Source organism: Lactuca saligna, chromosome 5, assembly GCF_052625555.1.
Source record: "Lactuca saligna cultivar CGN05327 chromosome 5, ASM5262555v1, whole genome shotgun sequence".
Taxonomy (NCBI): Eukaryota; Viridiplantae; Streptophyta; class Magnoliopsida; order Asterales; family Asteraceae; genus Lactuca; species Lactuca saligna.
The window spans coordinates 53,922,687-53,944,754 of record NC_136421.1 but is presented as its reverse complement, the minus strand read 5'-3'; the positions used below and the strand labels follow the sequence as shown (position 1 = coordinate 53,944,754).

General features: G+C 33.0%; 2 protein-coding genes and 1 long non-coding RNA gene across 3 annotated transcripts; 1 reads left to right on the top strand and 2 right to left on the bottom strand.

Moving 5' to 3' along the window:
- The first annotated feature begins 7,336 nt into the window (after window positions 1-7,336).
- Window positions 7,337-15,615, top strand: LOC144997007 (putative ABC transporter C family member 15). Its single transcript, XM_078956821.1, has 12 exons — window positions 7,337-7,463; window positions 7,826-7,943; window positions 9,722-12,042; window positions 12,236-12,322; window positions 12,560-13,198; window positions 13,268-13,432; window positions 13,537-13,831; window positions 13,932-14,146; window positions 14,236-14,541; window positions 14,634-14,697; window positions 14,817-15,056; window positions 15,270-15,615. The coding sequence occupies exons 2-12, from the start codon at window positions 7,913-7,915 to the stop codon at window positions 15,383-15,385; spliced, it is 4,479 nt and encodes a 1,492-aa protein (XP_078812947.1). The 5' UTR covers window positions 7,337-7,463; window positions 7,826-7,912; the 3' UTR covers window positions 15,386-15,615.
- On the bottom strand, window positions 13,322-14,237 carry LOC144997008 (uncharacterized). The gene is made up of 2 exons (XR_013659690.1): window positions 14,062-14,237; window positions 13,322-13,810 (listed from the first exon to the last, which is right to left on the bottom strand). It is a non-coding gene; the product is annotated as an uncharacterized LOC144997008 (long non-coding RNA).
- Window positions 15,616-17,569: 1,954 nt separating the features above from the next.
- On the bottom strand, window positions 17,570-20,646 carry LOC144997407 (ribose-phosphate pyrophosphokinase 1). Its single transcript, XM_078957310.1, has 9 exons — window positions 20,358-20,646; window positions 19,575-19,748; window positions 19,229-19,477; window positions 18,998-19,141; window positions 18,726-18,893; window positions 18,415-18,484; window positions 18,167-18,248; window positions 17,927-18,086; window positions 17,570-17,791 (listed from the first exon to the last, which is right to left on the bottom strand). The coding sequence occupies exons 1-9, from the start codon at window positions 20,439-20,441 to the stop codon at window positions 17,753-17,755; spliced, it is 1,170 nt and encodes a 389-aa protein (XP_078813436.1). The 5' UTR covers window positions 20,442-20,646; the 3' UTR covers window positions 17,570-17,752.
- Window positions 20,647-22,068: the final 1,422 nt, after the last annotated feature.

The following is a 22,068-nucleotide window of genomic DNA, read 5'->3' as shown; positions in this document are numbered from 1 at the left end:
TTTAGGGGCCATTTTAGCATGTTGGTGTTTCATTTCGGGTGATGGGCCATGATCTAAAGTTGAAACTTCATATCTAGGCTCATCTTGGTCCTTATAATCATAAATTTTCAGCCTTTAGCAAGATAATGCCTTTTTACTTACCTAGAACCTCTTCTTTAGCTTGATTTGGGCCATTAGCACCTTGCATGTACGTAAACTTTGCAACTTTACATAGGAAGTATGCTTTAGAAACTCATATATGCAATATGGAGATTTGGGGTGGCTTATAAGCATCTAAATGGAGAAAGGACTAAAGGGACTCGACGAGTTGCTTGGCCAACTCGGCAAGTCTAATGAAGATTAGTCGTTGAAAGTTCTACATGAACTCGGCGAGTTTGCAAGACGACTCGACGAGTCAGTTAGGGTTTTGTCGACTTGTAAACATGCACGGACTCGATGAGTTGTCTGGAAACTCGACGAGTCAACTGGGGGTTTTCATAACTTCTTGAGTTTTGGAAGGACTCAACGAGTCAGTGATCTGCACTCGACAAGTTGGGCCAACATAGACTATTGACCTTTACCGTTGACCAAGGGTTACTAGTTTTGACTTCTGGGGGTATTTTGGTAAATTAGAAATTTAATGAAATGATTTTATGGTAAATATAGGTAGTGGAGTTCGTGGCTGTGATTCGAGAGTTTGAGCTTATCACTTTAGTTCGACAGTTGTGAGGTGAGTTATCCTCACTATACTAAGGGGTCGAAGGTACCAATGATATCCAATTGGATCTAATATCCTAGTAGTTGGTGATATGTTGAGTATGAGTTAGTTATTCTTGCTAGTTGTTATGCCAGATTGGTAGATCTGTAGGACTACCTGTGTTATTTCCTGATTATTTGTATGCGCATTAGTTATGTTATATGTCAACATGTTATGGGGGATGGGTTGAGGTTGTACTAATTCGTGTGATAGCCAACAAACCCTAGAGTATTCCAGATATGAGCTGAGGGTCAGAAAAAGCATGCCAGACTCATACTAAGGACTCATGAGCACTCTAGATACAAGTTGAGGGTCGGGCAGGGCATGCTAGACTCGTACTATGGGCTCAGGAGCATACCATATACGAGTTGAGGGGTGGGCAGGGCATACCAGACTCATATTGTGGGCTTAGTGGCAAGCCAAACTCACACTGTGGGCCCATGGGTAATCCAGTCTGTAAAGTTGTGGACCATTTACATGTTGTTATTTGAATATGTGTTATTTGTTGTGTATCGGTATTTTGGGGAAACTCACTAAGCTTTGGGCTTACAGTTTCAGTTTTGGTTTCAGGTACCTCAGATGATTGTGGGAAGGCAAAGGTGTGATCGTACAACTCACCACATTTTATGACTATGTTTCTGGGATACTCTAATATAGAACTGTTTTGAAAACAAATTTGTAATAACTATTGGTTTCTAAATGTTTTTAAAAGTTTAAATTTAGTATGATTTTTATGGATGTTACATCGTTTCCAACAAACCTTATATCCATGAAAAGGTGGCGAGAATCCCTACACTCCTAACAATACACCCAAGCATTAAAACCTTCCGAATAAAGCCCTAAACCCATAAAAGACCGAGATATCAATTCACAGTCATACCCTTGGCTTCCGAAGACACAATCGAATACATATATCACTTAAACCATGGCAACTAGGTCTGAAATGGGCTAAATCATTCCTTTCTCGAAGCCCTACACTCCATGACAACTAATGATTAGGCTACAACCCCAAGCAACAAGGCAAATCTAAAACTGGGTGTTACAAATTTTCTTTAAAAATGTAAATTTGTGACAAAGTTACCTGTAGGGACGAGTAATCTAGGATTATAAGTACAAACAGTTGTCCAGTGTCTTTGATAAAATTGTAGAGAATATGCACCTCACCTACCAAAGAACTGGTTGAAGATATTCTTATATTGTGTAGGGATTTATGTATGTTTTTGGGGTGATTGCATATGATTATTGTGAAACAACATTTGAACATTGTTATGTTTCCTACTTGTTTGAAATATTAAATTTATATATTTGGATTATAGAGAAGTCTCCATAAAGTAGGACACTTGGTACCCCCAGACCGAGTGTGATCCATCGGGCAGTTGCATGTTGAAGATTAGGCTTTTATGGTCGAGTGATAGTATCTTACTTTAATTTTTAATCAATAAATTTATGTGAGGGAATTTTATGCAGCATCCCCACTTCGAGATCTTACAGCCTGCTCAACACTACTTGTGGTGGCCTAATAGTTGGGCATGGATAGACACAACTGATTTACCTTTTTGATTTGTGGTTTTGAGTATGTTTTGGAGATTTTTTTCTTTCTGTAATATAAACAAGTATGTTTGACCGAACAAGATGTTTAATTTAATTTTGGAAGTTACAAGGTGATACAAACATGACTATGAGTTTTTTATATCAACAATATCATACTCTTGACTATCTGTTTTTGACTAATTTTGATTTTAGACTTAGTTTTAGACTTACCCTTACATTTGACACTTGATTTAGTCCTACTTGATGGTTCGGTTTTTGTTGAATCTGCTACATATGCAGCGTCACATTTTCTACTTGTGTGGCCGATCCTTTTAGCAATGATTTCATTTTTATGAATCAAACCTTCACCTTGGGATGGGATACTGGTATGGCTTTGTGGACGTCTTGGTTGTCGTTTGTCTATCAATGTTAGTAATACAACCACGACTTCCTCTGATTATTCTTATTTAATTGGAATTGGAATAGGAAACACCACCTCTCTATATGTTGGTTGATACATTACCATTTTTAAGTACTGTTGGACACATTTATGGCAGTGTTTATATCTCGGTTCCTTAAAATTCGTCATAGCATGAGAATAGGCATACAAAAAAAAATTATCATTTCACATATGTACAAGAATGGTTTTTTTTGTTGACTATTCCACATTTCATTCAGTCAATCACTTCATATCTGCTTTTATCAATCCGGTATACCCGAAAACTTGATGATTTGTTAATCCTCATATCGATAGCTTTCTCAGCATAAACATTAACATGTAGTTCACTTTTTTTCTATAGAATAATAGAAAAATACTCTCATGCAAAGTAAAATTTGGTAAAATAAATTGAAGGTACTATAATTTATATAAATACCTGCAACATTACATTGTTGACCCCACCATTCATGCATTGTTGCTTGAAAAAAAGTCAATTAGCATGTTTATGGTAGTTTATATGCATCTTTTAATAACACATTGATGCACTTAGTGTTGTGTGATGTCATTAAATTATGATGACCCCATGGGAAACACGCCCTTACCCGTTTATGGTTATCAATTCTATCTATCCATGTACGAAAATTATCAGATAAAGCACGCCTTAGCCTACCCAAGTTGTCCATAAAATAAACTCCCGGTAAGCATTTCATGCCTCCTGAAAAAAATGATCATGTCTTATTTTCCGATCTTTTCTTGAATTTTCATCAACAGATGTCGACAACAGAGTTCATGATTTGATTTTGGGAACACATCTTTAATGGGTATTTCAGTAGACTTGGCTCTTTCAGATATGATAGCCAGAGGGGTCATATCCCTAATACATTCTTTCATCTTGGATAAAAAAACATATCTAGGATTCCCCACTTTCTATTTCTTTTTTCAACGTCAAATGTTATTAGAAGGATTTGGTTATTACCATCCATGAGTATTATTAGGAACAAAATTCCCATGTATTTTCCTTTTAGGTGTGCTCCATCAATGATAATAATATGACACAAACATGTTTGAAAGCTCAAATCTACACATTAATATAATAGTAATTAGATCCAACATATGTATAACAAGTACAAAAAATATACATAAGAAATAATATTGTTCAACCGATGGTGGACAAAACTTATTCAAAATTTTTATTGTTATCTGTCTTTAGAAGTGTAATGGTCCCTTGATTCTTCCTCTTTAAATTATAAAATTATAAAGAAAGTCTTTGAAAGCTTTCTTCAGGAGTCCCTCTCAATAAATTTAAAACATATGCCAATAGGAAATATGCACACTAATACAGTCATTTACAGTTCGTTGGATTTATTTTGCCCACAATATATTACATGTACTATCAGCTAATATGTTCTTCAAGAAGTGTCCCAACACTTGCTTATTGTCTTGGCGATGATAGGGACGGAGTTGTATGTTTGAGTAAGTGTCAATTTTTGATAGTTTAGTGACTTGAAATGATTCAGTCTCTTTATCTTTTATAGCATGTAACTGCCATTTACAATTTTTCAAAAAGCAAACAGCTTCACACTTGTCTTTTGTAGATTTGCTCACTCTCATTTGAAAACCCTCATTCACACATTTGAATCCCAAATTAAGCTTAATCTCTTCTTTTCTTTTAAAAAGTTGAAACAGCTTCACATACGAAGAACGATTGTGGGCTATAGAAACTTTACGTTTTTCATATGATAATTCAGGCAATGATATGGGTTAAGGCATACCATAATGAATGGTTTTTGTTTCTTTAGAATCTGGAAAATAATAAGGGAACTTTTCTTGTCGGACTTTTCGGGGATTAGTTTTATCCTCTTCGGATTCAATTTCATCCCCAACAAATTTAGTGAAGCTCTTAAATTGTTCCACTGGGTATCCATGTGGAATTATATTATCATCATCAACCAATATCGTTAGTTTTACCTGATCGATTGTAGATTTATCAACATAAATATTGGTCCGACATCAGCAAAAACCTTAACTTTATACCTAACATTGTCCCCTTCTACAAGCTCGTTGTAAGAAGGAACATGATTCAATGTCACAAGTAATAAACTACAGGTTACTTCCAGCCCTGGAAGACCCATTGTCGTGTTCCATAACATTATCAACAACAAACAATTGTACTGTGTTAGAAGGCATACTACTAATAAGAAAATATGTAACATCACTATCGTCAAGAAATATGCATAACTATGTTTGATCTAGGACATTGAAAAGATAGACATATTTTATTAGTATATAACTTGGAGTTCAAAGCAACAAATGTAATTAATCGAGAAAATTTGATAACATTTTTTAATCTATACCAAAACATGTGTAGTCTAAAGCAATATACTACATATATCCTTAAATTCGCATCCATTGTGATCCACTAGAAACATGTCTTCGAATAGTGGCTTATACAAATTCATTTTTAGTATCCCAAAGCTGAATTTGGTTTAGGCATCAAAAATGACAATAGAAATACATTATATTATGACTCTGAAATGTGTGTACATTATGAAGAAGAGATTTAGAATGCACTTTTCCAATCTAAAATGTACAGCTGTCGAATTCCAGACAAATCTTTGTCCAACCACCACCAATTCCAGAACAATCTTAATTACTCCGGAATACAGTATCTCGAATTATGTGATCATTTTTCAAAAACTTTAACAAAAAAAAAAGATTATCTTCTATAAATAACTCATTTATAAAGGTTAGTTTACTCAATTTTCAAAACTTATTCTATATGAATTAAATAAACTTTTAGATCTTTTAAGATTTAACAAACATAACTCATACAAAAATGATGATATTTATAAATTTCAAAGTAAAACATGTTTAAACTATTTCATTTACCTTCTTGTTTATACATTAGAACATAACTTAATAATCTCAAAAACATCATAAAGTAATTAGAAAAACAAAACAGTATTTGTTCTCATGTGATTGTCATCTCAATTTTCTCTTTTTCGGCCGATACTGGTTCATTACACTAAATGAGATTTACCACACGTAATCTTTTTTTCGCATATATTAGAAAAACCATTTCCATGATTCAAACCTTCACACCAACGTAATTTGTCAATCGGGAAAAAGGGAATTAAAACCATGAGGTTTACTTTACTATATATAGGTATGCCGTTAAATATTATCGAAGTTAAATGCTTTTTAGGATATCATAAATAATTAAGAGACGTATCAAGTTAGCACATATTCTTGAAAAGTTCAACAATTACCATTTGAGCCAAAGTACACTGACAACACTATCGACTTTTGAGAGAAATAATGAGATAAAAAAAGTGTTAGAAATTGTTTAACATTTATATGAAAAAGTAGAAAAAAAATGTAATAGTTAAATCTTAAATGTTAGAAAAGTAGTTTGATTCAAAAACAATAACTTTTATATAAATAACAAATTTATGTTTTAGATGGTTTTATAATTATATTTTTTTTTTAAACAACAAAACTAAAATATTCTTAAACTATTTCTTAAGTTCATTTATGCCCACTATAAAATTTGCAGTATAACAAAAAGGTGTTTAGAAATCAAGTCATTGTAAGAAATAGAATATAAATATTGTCTATTTATTTATTATAGCATCTTGTCAGGTAAACTTTTTATTTGATAAAAATAACCGGTAGTTATAAAATGTGGAAAAAACAATGATTATTAGAATTAAAAAAAATGGAAAACAATGATTGTTGGTTTTTTAATTCTTTCAAATTTCTTTGTAATTTAGAAAACGGAAAATTTTCATTTTTCATAAAAAATTTAGAAAAATAGACGAATTAAACACGTTTTCAAAGTTCTTATTTTTGTTGGAAAATTTTTCCGAAAAACAACCAATTTTCCACGACTAACAAAACCTTAGGGTACGTTTGATTGTGGAAAATTGTTTTCTAATTCTAAAAAAATGTTTTCAGAAAATAGAGTTTAATTTTTATTTTCAATTTTCAATGAAAATAGAAAATGCGTTTGGTTAAAACTTAGGGAGTTTTCATTTTCCATCTTAAAATTTTGGAAAACTTCGGAAAATTGTAAAAATCACTTTTCTAACTTACATACAATTTAAAAATCTGAAAATCTTCATTTTCTTAGAAAACTTTTGGAAAACTAAACGAGCAAATGCGTTTTTCAAAATTTATGTATTTCTTAAAAAAAAAATTCCTAAAAAACTAACAAAGTTTCCAAAACCAAACGTAAGTTTTTTAACAAACTATTTTTCCTCTCTCTTTCTACATGACACTCTCTCCATTGTCGTCTCTGACTTCATCCTATCAAACAACAATAATACAAAACCCAAATATATATATATATATATATATATATATATATATATATATATATATATATATATATATATATATATATATATATATATATATGTTCTGCTTTTTTTCTGAAAATATTCCATTCACCCAGTTTTTAAATCATGAGAACATAGCCTTAATGGTAGATGACTATCTCCGTACGTACTTTCTTATATATATATATATATATATATATATATATATATATATATATATATATATATATATATATATATATATATATATATATATATATATATATATATATATATATAACATCAATCACGAAAGTGTTGTATAGTTTAGAACCTCTCTCCAAGTCAATATCACAAGAAGTAGACCATTCATTCATTCCTGTCAAGAACAGTCGGATGCTTTCTGAAGACATGTTCATCTCCACCAACATATTATCAGGTTGGTATTGTTAATTAGAATCCTACTCATTTATACAGACAAAGTGTTGCTGTAAAATAACTCAAAACTATGCTCATATTCAAGATGAACTTATAGGGTTTTTGTAAACTATACGTAACTTTAAGTGTCTTTTTTATTCAGAAAAGTGCAGTGTTGATGTTCATTTTCTTGATATTAACCTCCAACGTACATCTTTGGTCCTTTCTTTGTAATTTCCTTTGGGAAGACATATATAGGAGGAAAAAGGAGATTTGAAGTCCGTGACACATGAATTATTATCATCCACACAATGAAATCAGATACCATCAAACTGATTGATTGATTGATTGATTTTTTTTGTTTTATATATAAATGTGATATAGTTGACAAGCTCTCTTCAAATTGATACATGAAATATTCGTCTGTACAAGTGAAGAACTGTTCAAGTGAGGAGGTAAACCGTGGTTTGAATGCTTTCTAAAGCTATGGAGGTCATAAAAGGTTAGTTCTATATATCTTAACAGCTCCATGATAATTTTAAGAGTATCGATGAACATCTTTAATTTGGGCTCTTAAAAGTCTTGAATTCGACTTAGCAATGACTGGTTTTTCAAGGATGAATAACATAGTTCTTGATATATACTATGTTTTTTTGTGGAAACCTATGCATTTCAATTTGGAATATCAGAAGAACATTGATAAGTCAAGTTAATTAGAATATTACTAGATGCTACAATTTTTCTATATATTTTTGGAATGTCTTTTAATATTTAAAAAAGTGGATGTGATTGTGCTCGGTGATTACTGATTAGAAAGGAAAGTCGACTGCGGTTTTCCTTATGAGTGGAAGATAGAGGTGGCAAAAAGGATAGTGGAGAGGTGTTGGGTACTGACTCAATCGGGTGCTAAGCCTTTTTGTCGAAGATTTTTTTGTCTATTTTTAATATTATTTTTTTAGAAAGAGAGTCTATTTTTAATATTATTATAATTAAAATGTTAAATATAACTTAGTGTTTTAATTCGCTTTAGATGGCATTTCACGTGTTTTGTTTTTGCCTCATTTATTTATATCTTTTAGACTCCTTGGAATAAATATAACCCAAATCGACCATTTTCACAAGTAATGGGTAAAAATTGACTCGAATAAATGGTCATTGCTGTTTCATATTTGGAGTCAACAGGGTTAAACTAGATCCTAGCTAGTGCGAAAGGGTAAAAATATTTATTGTGTGTTGCTTTGGAGATTTTGTGTTGTTAGCTTTAAAAAAATGAAAAAGAACAAATATTTTTGTCTTACATAGTTTTTAAATTTTATTTTAAACAGAAAGTTTTTAATTAAAAAAACTATTTCAAGTAGTTTTTAAATACTTTTGACCTTTTCATACTTTTAGCTTTTTAGTTTTATGTAAATTTGCAATTTTAAAAGCTAAAAAACTAACTTTATCCAACAATTTTACACATAAAAATTACATTGTCTAATTACCAATTAAATTAGACCAACTAGATTTTTCCTCCCTTGAAATATTCTAAAAAGCCATACATGTTTTTTCTCATCTAGAGTAAATAAGTGTCCTAATGCAAATTATATAAAACGTGTGGCAGATTACAAGATTTTAATCATCAAATAGAAAGCAAAATAGTTTGATTTATTAATTTCAAAAAAGAACTAGATTGCCTATGAAGAAAAAGCCTAAATGGTCATACTCATAGGCAAAGCAAAATGTCAACTTTGACATATAAAGTCCAGAAATTCATAATTCATAGTTTAATGGGAGAGTTGAATGATGTGACATACTTAATTGGCATTTAATGGATTCTATCATTATGGTATGTCATTTTAGCATTCAATGGATATGAAATTCAATTACCATTGAACTCTTCAATGAAAAAAAAAACATTTTAACTATTAAATATATATTTCATTGAACTCTACTGAATTCAATGCATTATTGGAAAATTAATATAAAGTCGTATACTAATTAAAATAATGATGTATCAATCCATTAAACTCTAATAACTTTAATGCATTGTGGATGCTCTAAGTAAAATGATGAAGTGTCAATCTATTAAACTCAAATAAGCTAATGTATTGTCGATGCACATATGTTTACTAATCTAAAACAACAACTAATTATGATTTCATCAATAAATTACACCAAAACCTTGTAATCTTGTCACCTAACACTTATTGTAACACCAAGAAATTCATACCAAATTGAAAGTTAAATTTTCAAAAGTTCGCCTAAATATCAAATGATTTTTTGTTGCACAACACACAGGTTTGAAGCTATCTGAATTTTGGGAACCATGGCTGCAGCCAGGCTCACCATGTTTGTGGGAAACTTCAAGCATTATTCTCCAACTTGGGTTCCTTGCGGTCTTATTAATCGGTCTTTTGAAGAGACTCATCGAGCCACAACTACGCACCCACGAACCAAAAACCAAGACCCATGAACTGAACCCATCCAACATCAAACTCGGCCTCTCATACAAACTAAGTCTAGCATGTTCCATACTCTTACTTGCAACACATATTATGATCCCAATAACCTTCAAAACCAGAAGCAAAGCACATTGCAAATATGGAATCCCTATTCTATCCTCCGAAATCATGCAAATTGTTTCATGGGTCATGACATTGATCGCGTTATATGTCGTCCCAAAACATAAACATGTTAATTTCCCATGGATTCTAAGAGTTTGGTGGCTATGTACTTTCTTGTTAACAGCTTCACGGATAACTCTTGATGTCCATTTTCTAGTTTTGAATCATATTCACCCGGGATTACTCGAATACATTGATTTAATCAGTGTTCTATCGTCTACTTGCTTGTTGTTTCTTGCGATTAGAGGGAAAACGGGCATAACTGTAGCTAACCCAAGTGGCATCACTGAGCCATTACTAAATGAAAACAACGATACAAAACAAGAAAAAAGAGAATGCCCATATGGAAAAGCTTCGATCTTTCAACTCGTTACGTTTTCTTGGATCAACCCGTTGTTTGTTGCCGGAAACAAGAAACCACTCGACCAAGATGAAGTCCCGGATGTTGATTTCATAGATTCCGGTAGTTTTACCTCTGAATTCTTCGGCAAATGCTTAGCACAAAACCCATCAATTTACAAAGCGATTTATCGTTTTACAAGAAAGAAAGTAGCAATCAATGCCCTTTTCGCCATTACAAGTGCTGCTGCATCGTATGTTGGGCCATATCTCATCAGTGATTTCGTGAATTTTCTGAACGAAAAGAAAACCAGAAGTTTAACCAGCGGATACCTTATCGTGTTAGGGTTCTTGGGTGCGAAATTTATTGAGACACTAACACAACGACAATGGATCTTTGGTGCTCGTCAACTCGGACTCCGACTCAGGGCTGCTTTGATCTCTCACATTTACAAAAAAGGGCTTGTGTTATCGAGCCGATCATGTCAAAGCCACACAAGTGGCGAGATCATCAACATCATGAGCGTTGACATTCAACGAATAACAGATTTCATGTGGTACATTAACACACTCTTCATGTTGCCGATTCAAATCACGTTAGCGATGTTTGTCCTTCATATAAATCTTGGAAACGGAGCGTTTATCGGATTAGCAGCAACGATGGTGTTAATGTCAGGGAACATACCTTTAACTCGAGTTCAGAAAAGGTATCAGTCGAAGATCATGGAGTCAAAAGATGCGAGAATGAAGTCGACTTCAGAGGTTTTACGTAACATAAAGACGCTAAAACTTCAAGCATGGGACACCCATTATCTTCAAAAACTCGAAAGTTTCCGGAAAGTCGAATACGATTGGTTATGGAGATCAATGAAACTTAATGCTCTTGCAGCTTTTGTCTTCTGGGGTGCGCCAATTTTCATATCGGTGATGACTTTCGGAGGTTGTGTTTTAATGGGTATCCCGCTCACCTCCGGCCGAGTTCTATCTGCATTAGCTACATTCAGAATGTTACAAGATCCGATCTTTAATCTTCCCGATCTTCTAAACGTAATCGCACAAGGGAAAGTATCTGCAGATCGGGTGGCTTCTTATCTCCGGGAAGAAGAGATTGAACCCAATACTGTCGAGTTTGTTCCAAGAAATCTCACAGAATTTGATGTCCAAATCGAAAACGGAAGATTCAGCTGGGATCCCGATTCAAGAACTGCAAATCTTGATCAAATTCAGCTTCACGTCAAACGAGGAATGAAGGTGGCGATATGTGGAACTGTCGGCGCCGGAAAATCTAGCCTCCTGTCATGCATACTCGGTGAGATGCCGAAGTTATCGGGAACTGTGAAGATAAGTGGTACTAAAGCTTACGTTCCTCAATCTGCATGGATTTTAACGGGGAATGTTCGAGAGAATATTTTGTTTGGGAATGATTACGATAGAACGAGATATGAGAAGACTGTTAAAGCATGTGCTTTGACTAAAGATTTTGAGCTTTTTTCCACCGGAGATTTGACTGAGATTGGGGAAAGAGGGATAAACATGAGCGGAGGTCAAAAGCAAAGGATTCAGATTGCTCGTGCTGTGTATGATGATGCTGATATTTATCTGCTTGATGATCCGTTTAGCGCTGTTGATGCACATACAGGAACTGAACTCTTTCAGGTTTGAAAGATCTTTCAGATTTTCAATTCTTTAATGTTCATGATGCAGTATATATATAGAACGACAATGATTATTTCATGTGTCTCTAACCTTTATTTTGATAAAATTCTCGTTATTTATTCAATATGAACTATTTTTGTTGACGATTTACTCTGTCGCTAAATCTGCTGATTGATTATTTTCCTTATTATAGAAATGCCTTCTTGGAATGCTCAAGGAAAAGACTGTGCTCTATGTTACACACCAAGTCGAGTTTCTTCCAGCCGCAGATCTCATTCTGGTAAGCCAATTTTTTTAAATATGATCTTCAAATTTTTAATGCTGAATGATTTCAACCTCTTAATGGTTAAAAGAAGATAGTGTTCCATAACCATTCAGAGGCTTTTGATGTGTTCAGAGAGTCTGTATCAAGTATTCTGAATGTTAACTGATTAGTGTTCAACAAGATCCATTGATTTTTCTTACAATATCTCTCCCTTTTCTTTTCTTCTTTTTGGGACGATAAATTCAAAAACAGGTTATGCAAAATGGAAGAATTGCACAAGTTGGAACTTTCAAAGAACTTTTAAAACAAAACATAGGATTCGAAGTTCTAGTTGGAGCTCATAACCAAGCTCTAGAATCAGTCCTAGCAGTTGAAAACTCAAGTCGAGAATCCGAACAAACACAAGGAGAAGAAGAACCAACTTTAATCACAGAACTCGCACAAACTCGGCAAGATTCAGACCATAGTTTATGTGTCGAAATGTCAAAAAAGGAAGGGAAACTGATTCACGAAGAAGAAAGAGAAAAAGGAAGCATCGGGAAAGAAGTTTACTGGTCTTATTTGACTTTAGTAAAAGGTGGTGTTTTAGTTCCGATCATACTTTTAGCTCAATCTTCGTTTCAGACTCTACAGATTGCTAGTAATTACTGGATGGCATGGGCATGTCCGACTGATTCAAATGATGAGATAATCAATGGAATGGGATTCATTTTACTTGTTTATACACTTTTAGCAGTAGGAAGTGCTTTCTGTGTTCTTCTTCGAGCCTCACTTGTTGCTATAGCGGGACTTTCCACTTCTGAAAAGCTCTTCAACAAGATGCTACATAGCGTTTTACGTGCGCCTTTGTCCTTCTTCGACTCCACCCCAACTGGCAGAATCCTGAATCGAGTGAGTAAATTTAAATTGAAGATTTTTTAGGGTTTCAGTTTTTCGTGTTAAACGAAACTAAATACGCAGGCATCCACGGATCAAAGTGTGTTAGATTTAGAAATGGCAAATCGAATAGGATGGTGTGCGTTTTCAACGATTCAGCTTCTGGGAACAATGGCAGTCATGTCACAGGTTGCATGGCAAGTGTTCGCCATTCTTATTCCCGTCACAGGTGTCTGCATATGGTATCAAGTAAGAATTTACATTAAAAGTTCGCGTGTTTCCAAGATCAAAAGTCAGAACACATTTTTTTTTTTTTTTTTTACCAAATCGATGTTTTCATGATTAATTTACAGCGATATTACATACCAACTGCAAGAGAATTAGCACGATTAGCAGGCATAGAAAGAGCCCCAATTCTTCATCATTTTGCAGAGTCTCTCACTGGTGCAGCAACAATCCGTGCTTTCCATCAACAAGATCGGTTTATTGAGAAAAATCTTTATTTGATTGATAATCACTCGAGACCATGGTTTCATAATGTCGCAGCAATCGAGTGGCTTTGTTTCAGATTGAACCAGTTATCAAATTTCGTCTTTGCGTTCTCACTCATTCTCCTTGTTACTCTTCCTGATGGAATCATTAATCCAAGTGAGTTCATAATTTCACAAAAATGGATTATTTGTTTATCACGATCCCCAAATTATGAAAGTTGAATCGAATTCGAATGTGTGTTTTTTTGTCATCGCAGGCATTGCAGGATTAGCAGTGACTTATGGGATCAATCTAAATGTTCAGCAAGCTTCTGTTATATGGAATATATGCAATGCAGAAAACAAAATGATCTCAGTGGAAAGAGTGTTGCAGTATTCAAATCTTACCAGTGAAGCGCCTCTTGTGATTGACGATTCTCGACCTTCAAGCCAATGGCCACAAAACGGAACAATTTCTTTCACGAATTTGCAGGTATAAACAATTAAGCTTCTTCAATTCTGGAAATTCGAAATCAAAATAAACTAAAAGAAAACCGAAATTGTGTCGTTTTTTTTATGCAGATTCGATACGCAGATCATCTCCCTTCTGTGTTGAAAAACATTACCTGCACATTTCCAGGAAAGAAGAAAGTCGGTGTTGTTGGTAGAACAGGAAGCGGAAAGTCAACTCTTATACAAGCCATTTTTAGGGTTATAGAGCCTACAGAAGGTTTTATCACCATAGATGGAGTAGATATATGCAAAATAGGCCTTCATGACTTGAGATCAAGACTTAGCATTATTCCTCAAGATCCCACCATGTTTGAAGGAACAGTTAGAGGAAACCTCGACCCCCTAGACCAGTATCCCGATGTAGAAATTTGGGAGGTAATTGATAATTCATACTTGTTATGAAAGGGTATAATAGTCATTTTCATGTAACCCTAATTAAGGTCCAAAATTTTGTTATTTCATTTCAGGCTTTGGACAAATGTCAACTTGGCGATATAGTTCGTGGGAAAGAAGAGAAACTTGAATCTCCAGGTGAGATATTATTTTTATTTTGGATTTTACATAAAAATAAAATAAACAGATGCATGAAATTATGTTTGCTATTTGTTGCATTTAGAGATTAAAAAAAAAAAAGTAAATGGATTTTGTAGTGGTTGAAGGGGGAGAAAACTGGAGTGTTGGGCAAAGGCAATTGTTTTGTCTTGGTAGAGCGTTACTGAAGAAAAGCAGCATTCTTGTTCTTGATGAAGCAACAGCATCCATTGATTCGGCTACTGATGGAATTTTACAGCAGATTATTACCCATGAATTTAAGGATCGAACAATTGTCACAATAGCCCACAGAATCCATACTGTTATAGATAGCGATCTGGTTTTGGTTCTTAGTGATGGTAAGCATCATCACATAATCTTTAGTCTTTTCTAATAAACTTTGACTTTTTAAAGTCAAAGATTTGAACTACTTGAAAGATTTGAATTCCACATGAATTAATGTTTCAAGTTTTTCAAGGAAAGAAATGGGAAAAATTAAAGTTTATAAGAATTAATGTTCTTAAACAAATGGAAACTTAACTTAACTACTTAAATATGTGGTCTTGAAACAGGGAAAATAGCGGAGTATGACACGCCATCAAAGCTATTAGAAAGAGAAAACTCATTCTTCTCAAGACTCATTAAGGAGTACTCAATGAGGTCAAATTTCGACACTTTTGTGAGCTAATTTGATTGAAGATATGTTTCTCTATGTAGTTCATTCGAGCCGAGAGTATTCTTATCAAATAACTCAAATGGACAAATGTACCCTTCGAATTCTTCGTGTTGTAGATCAGTTGTATCAACCCTAGATTTGACTTAAAAATGTAAGGAGAATGTTTGATGAGTTGGAAAAGATGAGTAAACATATCGACAATTCTTTATAAATTATCGAAGGTAGTCGAATTTGGTACAAAACTAGATTCAATGTTTTAAGTATCTATGTGTTTCAACATTTTGGTTGACAATTTGTTAGATTAATATGCAAGTTCCACAAAAAGTTCCCAGTATATATAGGAGGGGTAAATGGCACAAAAAAACACTCTTTTTAACATAAATTCGATTTTGACACCGTGTTTTTTTGTGTCAATTTTGACATTGTGTTTTCCAATTTGTTACAATTCTGACCATTTGACCGGTTAACCATGTTACATGCTGACGTGGCATGATGACGTGTCAGTTTTAATGATGTGACATACTAACATGATATGCTGACGTGTCAAAATTGATTTTTTTCTACAAAAAACACTAAGTTTTCACTTTTTTTCGATTTTGACATTAAGTTTAATTTTTTATTTCAATTTTAACACTATGTTTTTTTTATTCCAATCGAACATCATTTATCAAATTTTATTCAATTTTGTCTATTTTCCATTTGAAACTGTATAAATATATTTTTTTATTACATTTTAAACCGTATAAAAACATTTTTTTCGTTTAAAAACCATATTTTTATTTTAAATACAAAGTGTTTTTTTTTTCTTACGATCAAAGCATTAGTTATATCATAAGAATAAAACCAACCATAAGCTTCTAATAAGATGTAAATTTTTGATGGGTTATAAACTTGATATCTAAGTTTTGATCGACTACACGTTTCCAAACCTCCAAACACATTTTAAAGTTGCATATTTAATATAAAATACAATTTTTATATAACTAATACATATTTATATATAAAAATATGGTTTGAGTGTAAAAAAAATGTATTTATACAAAACTATGATTTTTAAATGAAAAAAAAAAAAACATATTTATACGATTTAAATGTATTAAAAAATATTTATACGATTTCAAATAAAAAATTGTCAACATTGAACAAAATTAGAAAAAATGATGTTCGATTTGGAATAAAAAAAACATAGTGTCAAAGTTGAAAGAAAAAATTAAACTTAGTGTCAAAATCGAAAAAAAAAATTTGAAAATTTAGTGTTTTTTGTGAGAAAAAAATTCAATTTTGACACGTCAGCATATAATATCAGAATGTCACGTCATCATGTAACCTGCTTAGCCGGTCAAGTGATCAGAATTGTAACAAATTGGAAAACACAGTGTCAAAATTGATATAAAATAAAATACGGAGTCAAAATCGAATTTATGTGTAAAACGAGTGTTTTTTATCATTTACCCTATATAGAAGTGTCAAGTGAAACTGTAAATCCGGTAGACAATGTGCTTAAGATTTCACAAAAGGAAAAATGTTTTTTAATTTCAAGGTACCTTGAAAGACTTGCCAAATTTCAGGAAAATCAAAACCTGACACTAATTTACTGAAATTGAGTAGTTTAGTTATCTAATCACGTGATTACATAAAATCAAGGAAATCACATGAATTACAATTAACACAAAATATTGTAAAATTTGAAATACACGGAAATTGGAGGTATACGCAACACAACTGTGCTCTAACATGTTGAAAGCTTTTCGTCCAGATAAAGTAGATAAAGTGGAACTAGGCCTCAATTTCCGATATATAACAAGTTATATTCGTTTTGAAGTTTGGCCTCATTGACCCATTAGGCCTTTCTTCCATTTATCCACAATGGCAATCAATATGATAAGATTGATGCATACTTGCAAGTATAGAGTTCATCTTTTTGTACAAAATCATTGATTCATGCAAAACTTCACTATTTTCACAACTTATATGTAAATCAAGTAATTGATATGTTGGATTATTTATATTTGAAGTTTTGTCAAAAACATGTCATATATACTACAAACATCAGAAGAAAATGGAGTTGCACTTTAAGAGAATGAGCAATTATAAACCTAAAAAGAATCAAGTGAAATGTTCCTATTCGTATTTATATTTCTACAATTAAGTCCAAATTCACATACAAAATTGTTGGTTTGAAACAACAACCAAGTATGATCGCAAATTACATCACTTTATATATTTAAATCAAGTATGAATGTATGATACTGATAAAAGCATTAATGTCATATAATAACAAGGTACATAGGGTTAAAAATCTCATTTATAATTACAACATGGAAGTTTGAATCTGCAAAATGGATTAGATTTGTACAAGGGATGAGAGTTGAGGGCAACTTAGTCAATTCCTAGGCCAGAGAAGTGTTCATAGCCTCCCTGTATACAAAACATATAATATAAACAAATTAGTAATACTCCAAAATTTTGTCAAAATTGTTTTTCTTTTTGAAAAAAAAAAAAAAAAGTTTAGATTCTGTATCGGTTTTAAAATAAATAAAAAGAGGGTCTTACAGAGTAGTCATCATGCACACGCCATATGCTTTCACCAAGTAAGTTTGCTACAGATAAAACAGTGAGCTGTGGAAAATAATTCTTTTCTGAAACTGGAACAGTATTTGTGATAATCACTTCTTGAAAAAGCCCACTTGACAACCTTTCAATCGCTGGTGGACTGCATATCAACAATTTAATAATAAAATATTAAACCTCAAAAATAAAAATTCATGACACAAATTATGAAAAATGATTGACCTAAAAACAGCATGTGTGCAGCATGCATAAACTTCTCTTGCCCCTTCATGATGCAATAAGGCTGCACCTTTCGATATAGTACCTATAAATAAATAAAATCCACAAATCATTTTTAAATTAAATATATAAAGTTTCAATAACACTAAACTAGCGCGTTTGGTTTTTTTTTTAAAGGAATGGAATCTATCAATATATATAAGGAGGGTATTTTAGTCTTTTAATAAAAATAATCCATCTCCAATCCATACCAGCAGTGTCGATCATGTCATCCACCATAACTGCTACTTTACCCTTTACATCACCAATCAAATTCATTACCTGCAACCCCATAGATACAACTTTCATATATGGGTATTTTCGTCTTTTTAACAAATTAGGTATGAAATTAAAATCCAGTTCCTACAAACTTGCAAGGAATGGTAATCATTAACCAAATGGGAACATTTACATTTTACATTATATGATATTGGGCAACAAAACATGAGGTTTTTTTCTTCAAGGTCAATTTTGTAATTTGAGAAGCAATAAAAAAATAAAAAATAAATAAATAAAAAATTACTTCTGCCACATTGTGGCCATGACGCCGCTTATCAACAATGGCCAAAGGTGCATCTGATAATTTTTTGGCAAAAGCTCTTGCTCTAGCAACTCCACCAACATCAGGTGACACCACTACTAAATCATCAGTTTTAATTGTCTTGCTTGCAAGGTAATCAAGTATCACAGGCTGCTTATCCCAAAAAAAAAAAAAAAAAAAAAAAAAAAAATCTCAAAATGTAGTTTCATTGTAAAAAAAATAATAATAAAGAATTAGAAAAGTAGTCTGATTACCTGACCATGTACATGATCAACCGGAATGTCAAAATACCCCATTGATTGCCCAGAGTGAAGATCACAAGCAAGAACTCTATCTGCTCCTGCTTCTGTTATCAGATTTGCAACAAGTTTAGCTGCAATTGATTCGCGCCCTTGTGTCTGATTCATCAATTGCATAAAAACAAATTATATATACAAATATGTTAAATTTATAAATTTGCAGTCGAATTTATAATGCAAAGTCACCTTTCGATCAGCTCTTGCATATCCAAAGTATGGAATAACTGCAGTGATAGTTTTTGCAGATGCTCTGCGACATGCATCTATCATAATCAAAAGCTCCATAAGATTCTCATTTGCAGGAGGACATGTTGGTTGTACAAGATACACATCACACCCTCTAACACTCTCACGTAACTGAACATATATTTCTCCATCAGCAAAACGTTTTATGTCAATCTTTCCAAGGTCTAAACCCATGTAACATGCAACTTCCTATCAAATACATCAAAACTCGATCAACATATACATTTGAAATGAGTGATACACAACAAAAGATATAGAAACAAATCAACAATTGACCAAATTGTACCTCGGATAATAAAGGATTGGCAGTGCCTGAAAAGATCCGAAGTCTGTTGTCATCTTTTTTTGTTGGAATTCTCTCGAATTGATTCAAATTCAAGAAATTAGGCATTGTTTCTTGCTCGTTGGTGAGGATTTGTGTATTCAACCTCCCGTTTTCTTTAAAATTCACCCTGCAATTCTGCTTCCAAGACAATAGAGTTAAGTATGGTTACATATTTGTCTATTATCACATACACAATAACATTGAGCAATCAATAGTTAACAAGCATGCTACTATTTGTATGTTGTGGTGATGAGTTCATTGCTTATGAAAAAATCTAACAGTTCCATTCTTCATGATTTATTATCTCCTATCTATACAGGACTGTTTTGAATCAGATAACATTTCTTTAAGTGAATCAACAGATGGGAACTAGAATTCTTCTGTGTGTCCATATATATAGAAACACAGACATAAAAATACACACATATTATAGATGCACAGATTTTCAGGTGATCGTGTAATGTATAGAAGCTAATTGAAGATGTTCATCCTTTCTTCTTCATTTGAAAGAAATGAACTTCTGTAAATAGATTATTAATCCCATTTCTATATAGCAGAGATATATACATAACATGCACAGATATATTTAAAAGCTACTGATAAACAAACAGTGAAAATACTTGAACGCAACGAATCTTTGTATAGAGTTAAAGCAATTTATGAAGTGTGTATACATAGATATGAATCGGAACCAAACTTTGAAGTGTTTGCCAAAAGTAAACTGAAGAGACAGTAAAAACTCACAATTACGCCGTTTCTAGCGGGGATTGCAGAGCTAAATTTGTTCGTAGCTGCGAGATTCGCTGAAGAAAACGCAAGAGAAGCCATCGGCTGTTGGCGAGAAACTGAATACACTATCGGTATTATGTGCGTGTTAGAAAGAGCAGCCAGGATTTAGGGTTTTGGAGTATACGTGAGTACTGAGTAGTTAAAGTGGTGGTAAAGGACTAAAGGGGGTAATGGCGAATAAACAGGACAGTTGCAAAAAGATGTTGGTTATTGGTTAGCCAACGAGGATCTAATGAAAATTTCCAGCTTTTGGTAAGTGTGTTTGGATAGTTGAAAACTTTAAATTTGATCGTTTCTTTTCCTACATTTTGTTTTGCTTTTGGTTTGGAAATAGAAATACCAAAAAAAAATGAAATTATTTCAGACTTAATGGCTTAAGCCTTTCATTTAAACCCGTAAAAAGGAGTGCAATAGAAAACATGTTGTAGGTTGAAAATCGTAATTTTCCTACATCATAGGGTGAGGTTTTTATCTCCAGTTATATACAAGAGTCTATTTTACTTTTTTCTGTAGACTTTGAGACGTGATTCCAAACTTAAATAGGGTTTAACATGTCTTTTGTAACACTTTATTTCAGGATGTTTCTTAATCCATAGTTTGTGGGCCGTAAATCGATCAAGAAAAGGCTTTAGGCTTAGAGGAAGTAAAGTTAAGACCTTGTTGAAGGATGTTAATATTGGTCATGAGATCTAAGCTCTTTGATTTGTGTGTTGGAACCAAATGGTAAAATAGAAAAAGTTATATATCAGGATTTTTTCATGGATTATGGTTTTAGTTCGGCATGTGTTAAGCCAAAAGTAACTAGATAGAATTGTGGGGCTCTACAATACCTTTATGTGCATATAAAGAACCCCAAAAACGGAGTTGAGACGAAGAAGATATGGTTGTTTGAAGTTAAATTGGAAGTTGGGGGTTTTGCCCTACGCAAGGCGTAGATGCTCAATGAGGGACGCATTTTTATTAATCTACGCATGGCATAGGTTTTGCTACGCAGGGCGTAGTCGTTGCTGACCAAAACCTTAACCCTAAGGTTTTGGGCCCTATTTAAGGGCTCTAGCTTCTTAGAACCTTTCCCATTACCAACCTTTAGTACCTCATATTGTTCCTTTGAAACCCTAGCCACCAATTATGAGTTTTGGAAGCATTAGTGTGATTTTTGTTTACATTATATTCTTGAAGAAGGAGTTCATTAGAGAAGCAAGTGTGAGCTCCAAGCTTTGTAGATCCAAACTTTGCACTTCATCACCTATCTCCAGGAGGTATAAAGCTTGCATCTTGATGTTCCTTTTGTTAGATCTAATTAGTGATAAGATTAAAACTAATAAGATCGATAGATTCAAAACAGGTAGAATAATTAAACACAAAGAAAGGAGATCAAAGTTATGCTGAATGATTAATAAGCACTGCCTTAGAAGAGCCTGACTAAGAACTGCTAATGTAAAGGTAATGTAGGGTTACAAGAAGATCGATACAAAACACGGTGCATGCATGCACTATAAATACCCTAACCCTAGCACAATAAAGAAGCCAGACGGACAGGCCCAACTCGTTATGGACTATAACAATACAATACAAAATTGACACAACACAATATAGCCCCAACAATCTCCCCATTTGTGTCAATTAGGAAGGCAGATTCTTCATTATTGTTGGCGTCTCTGAACTG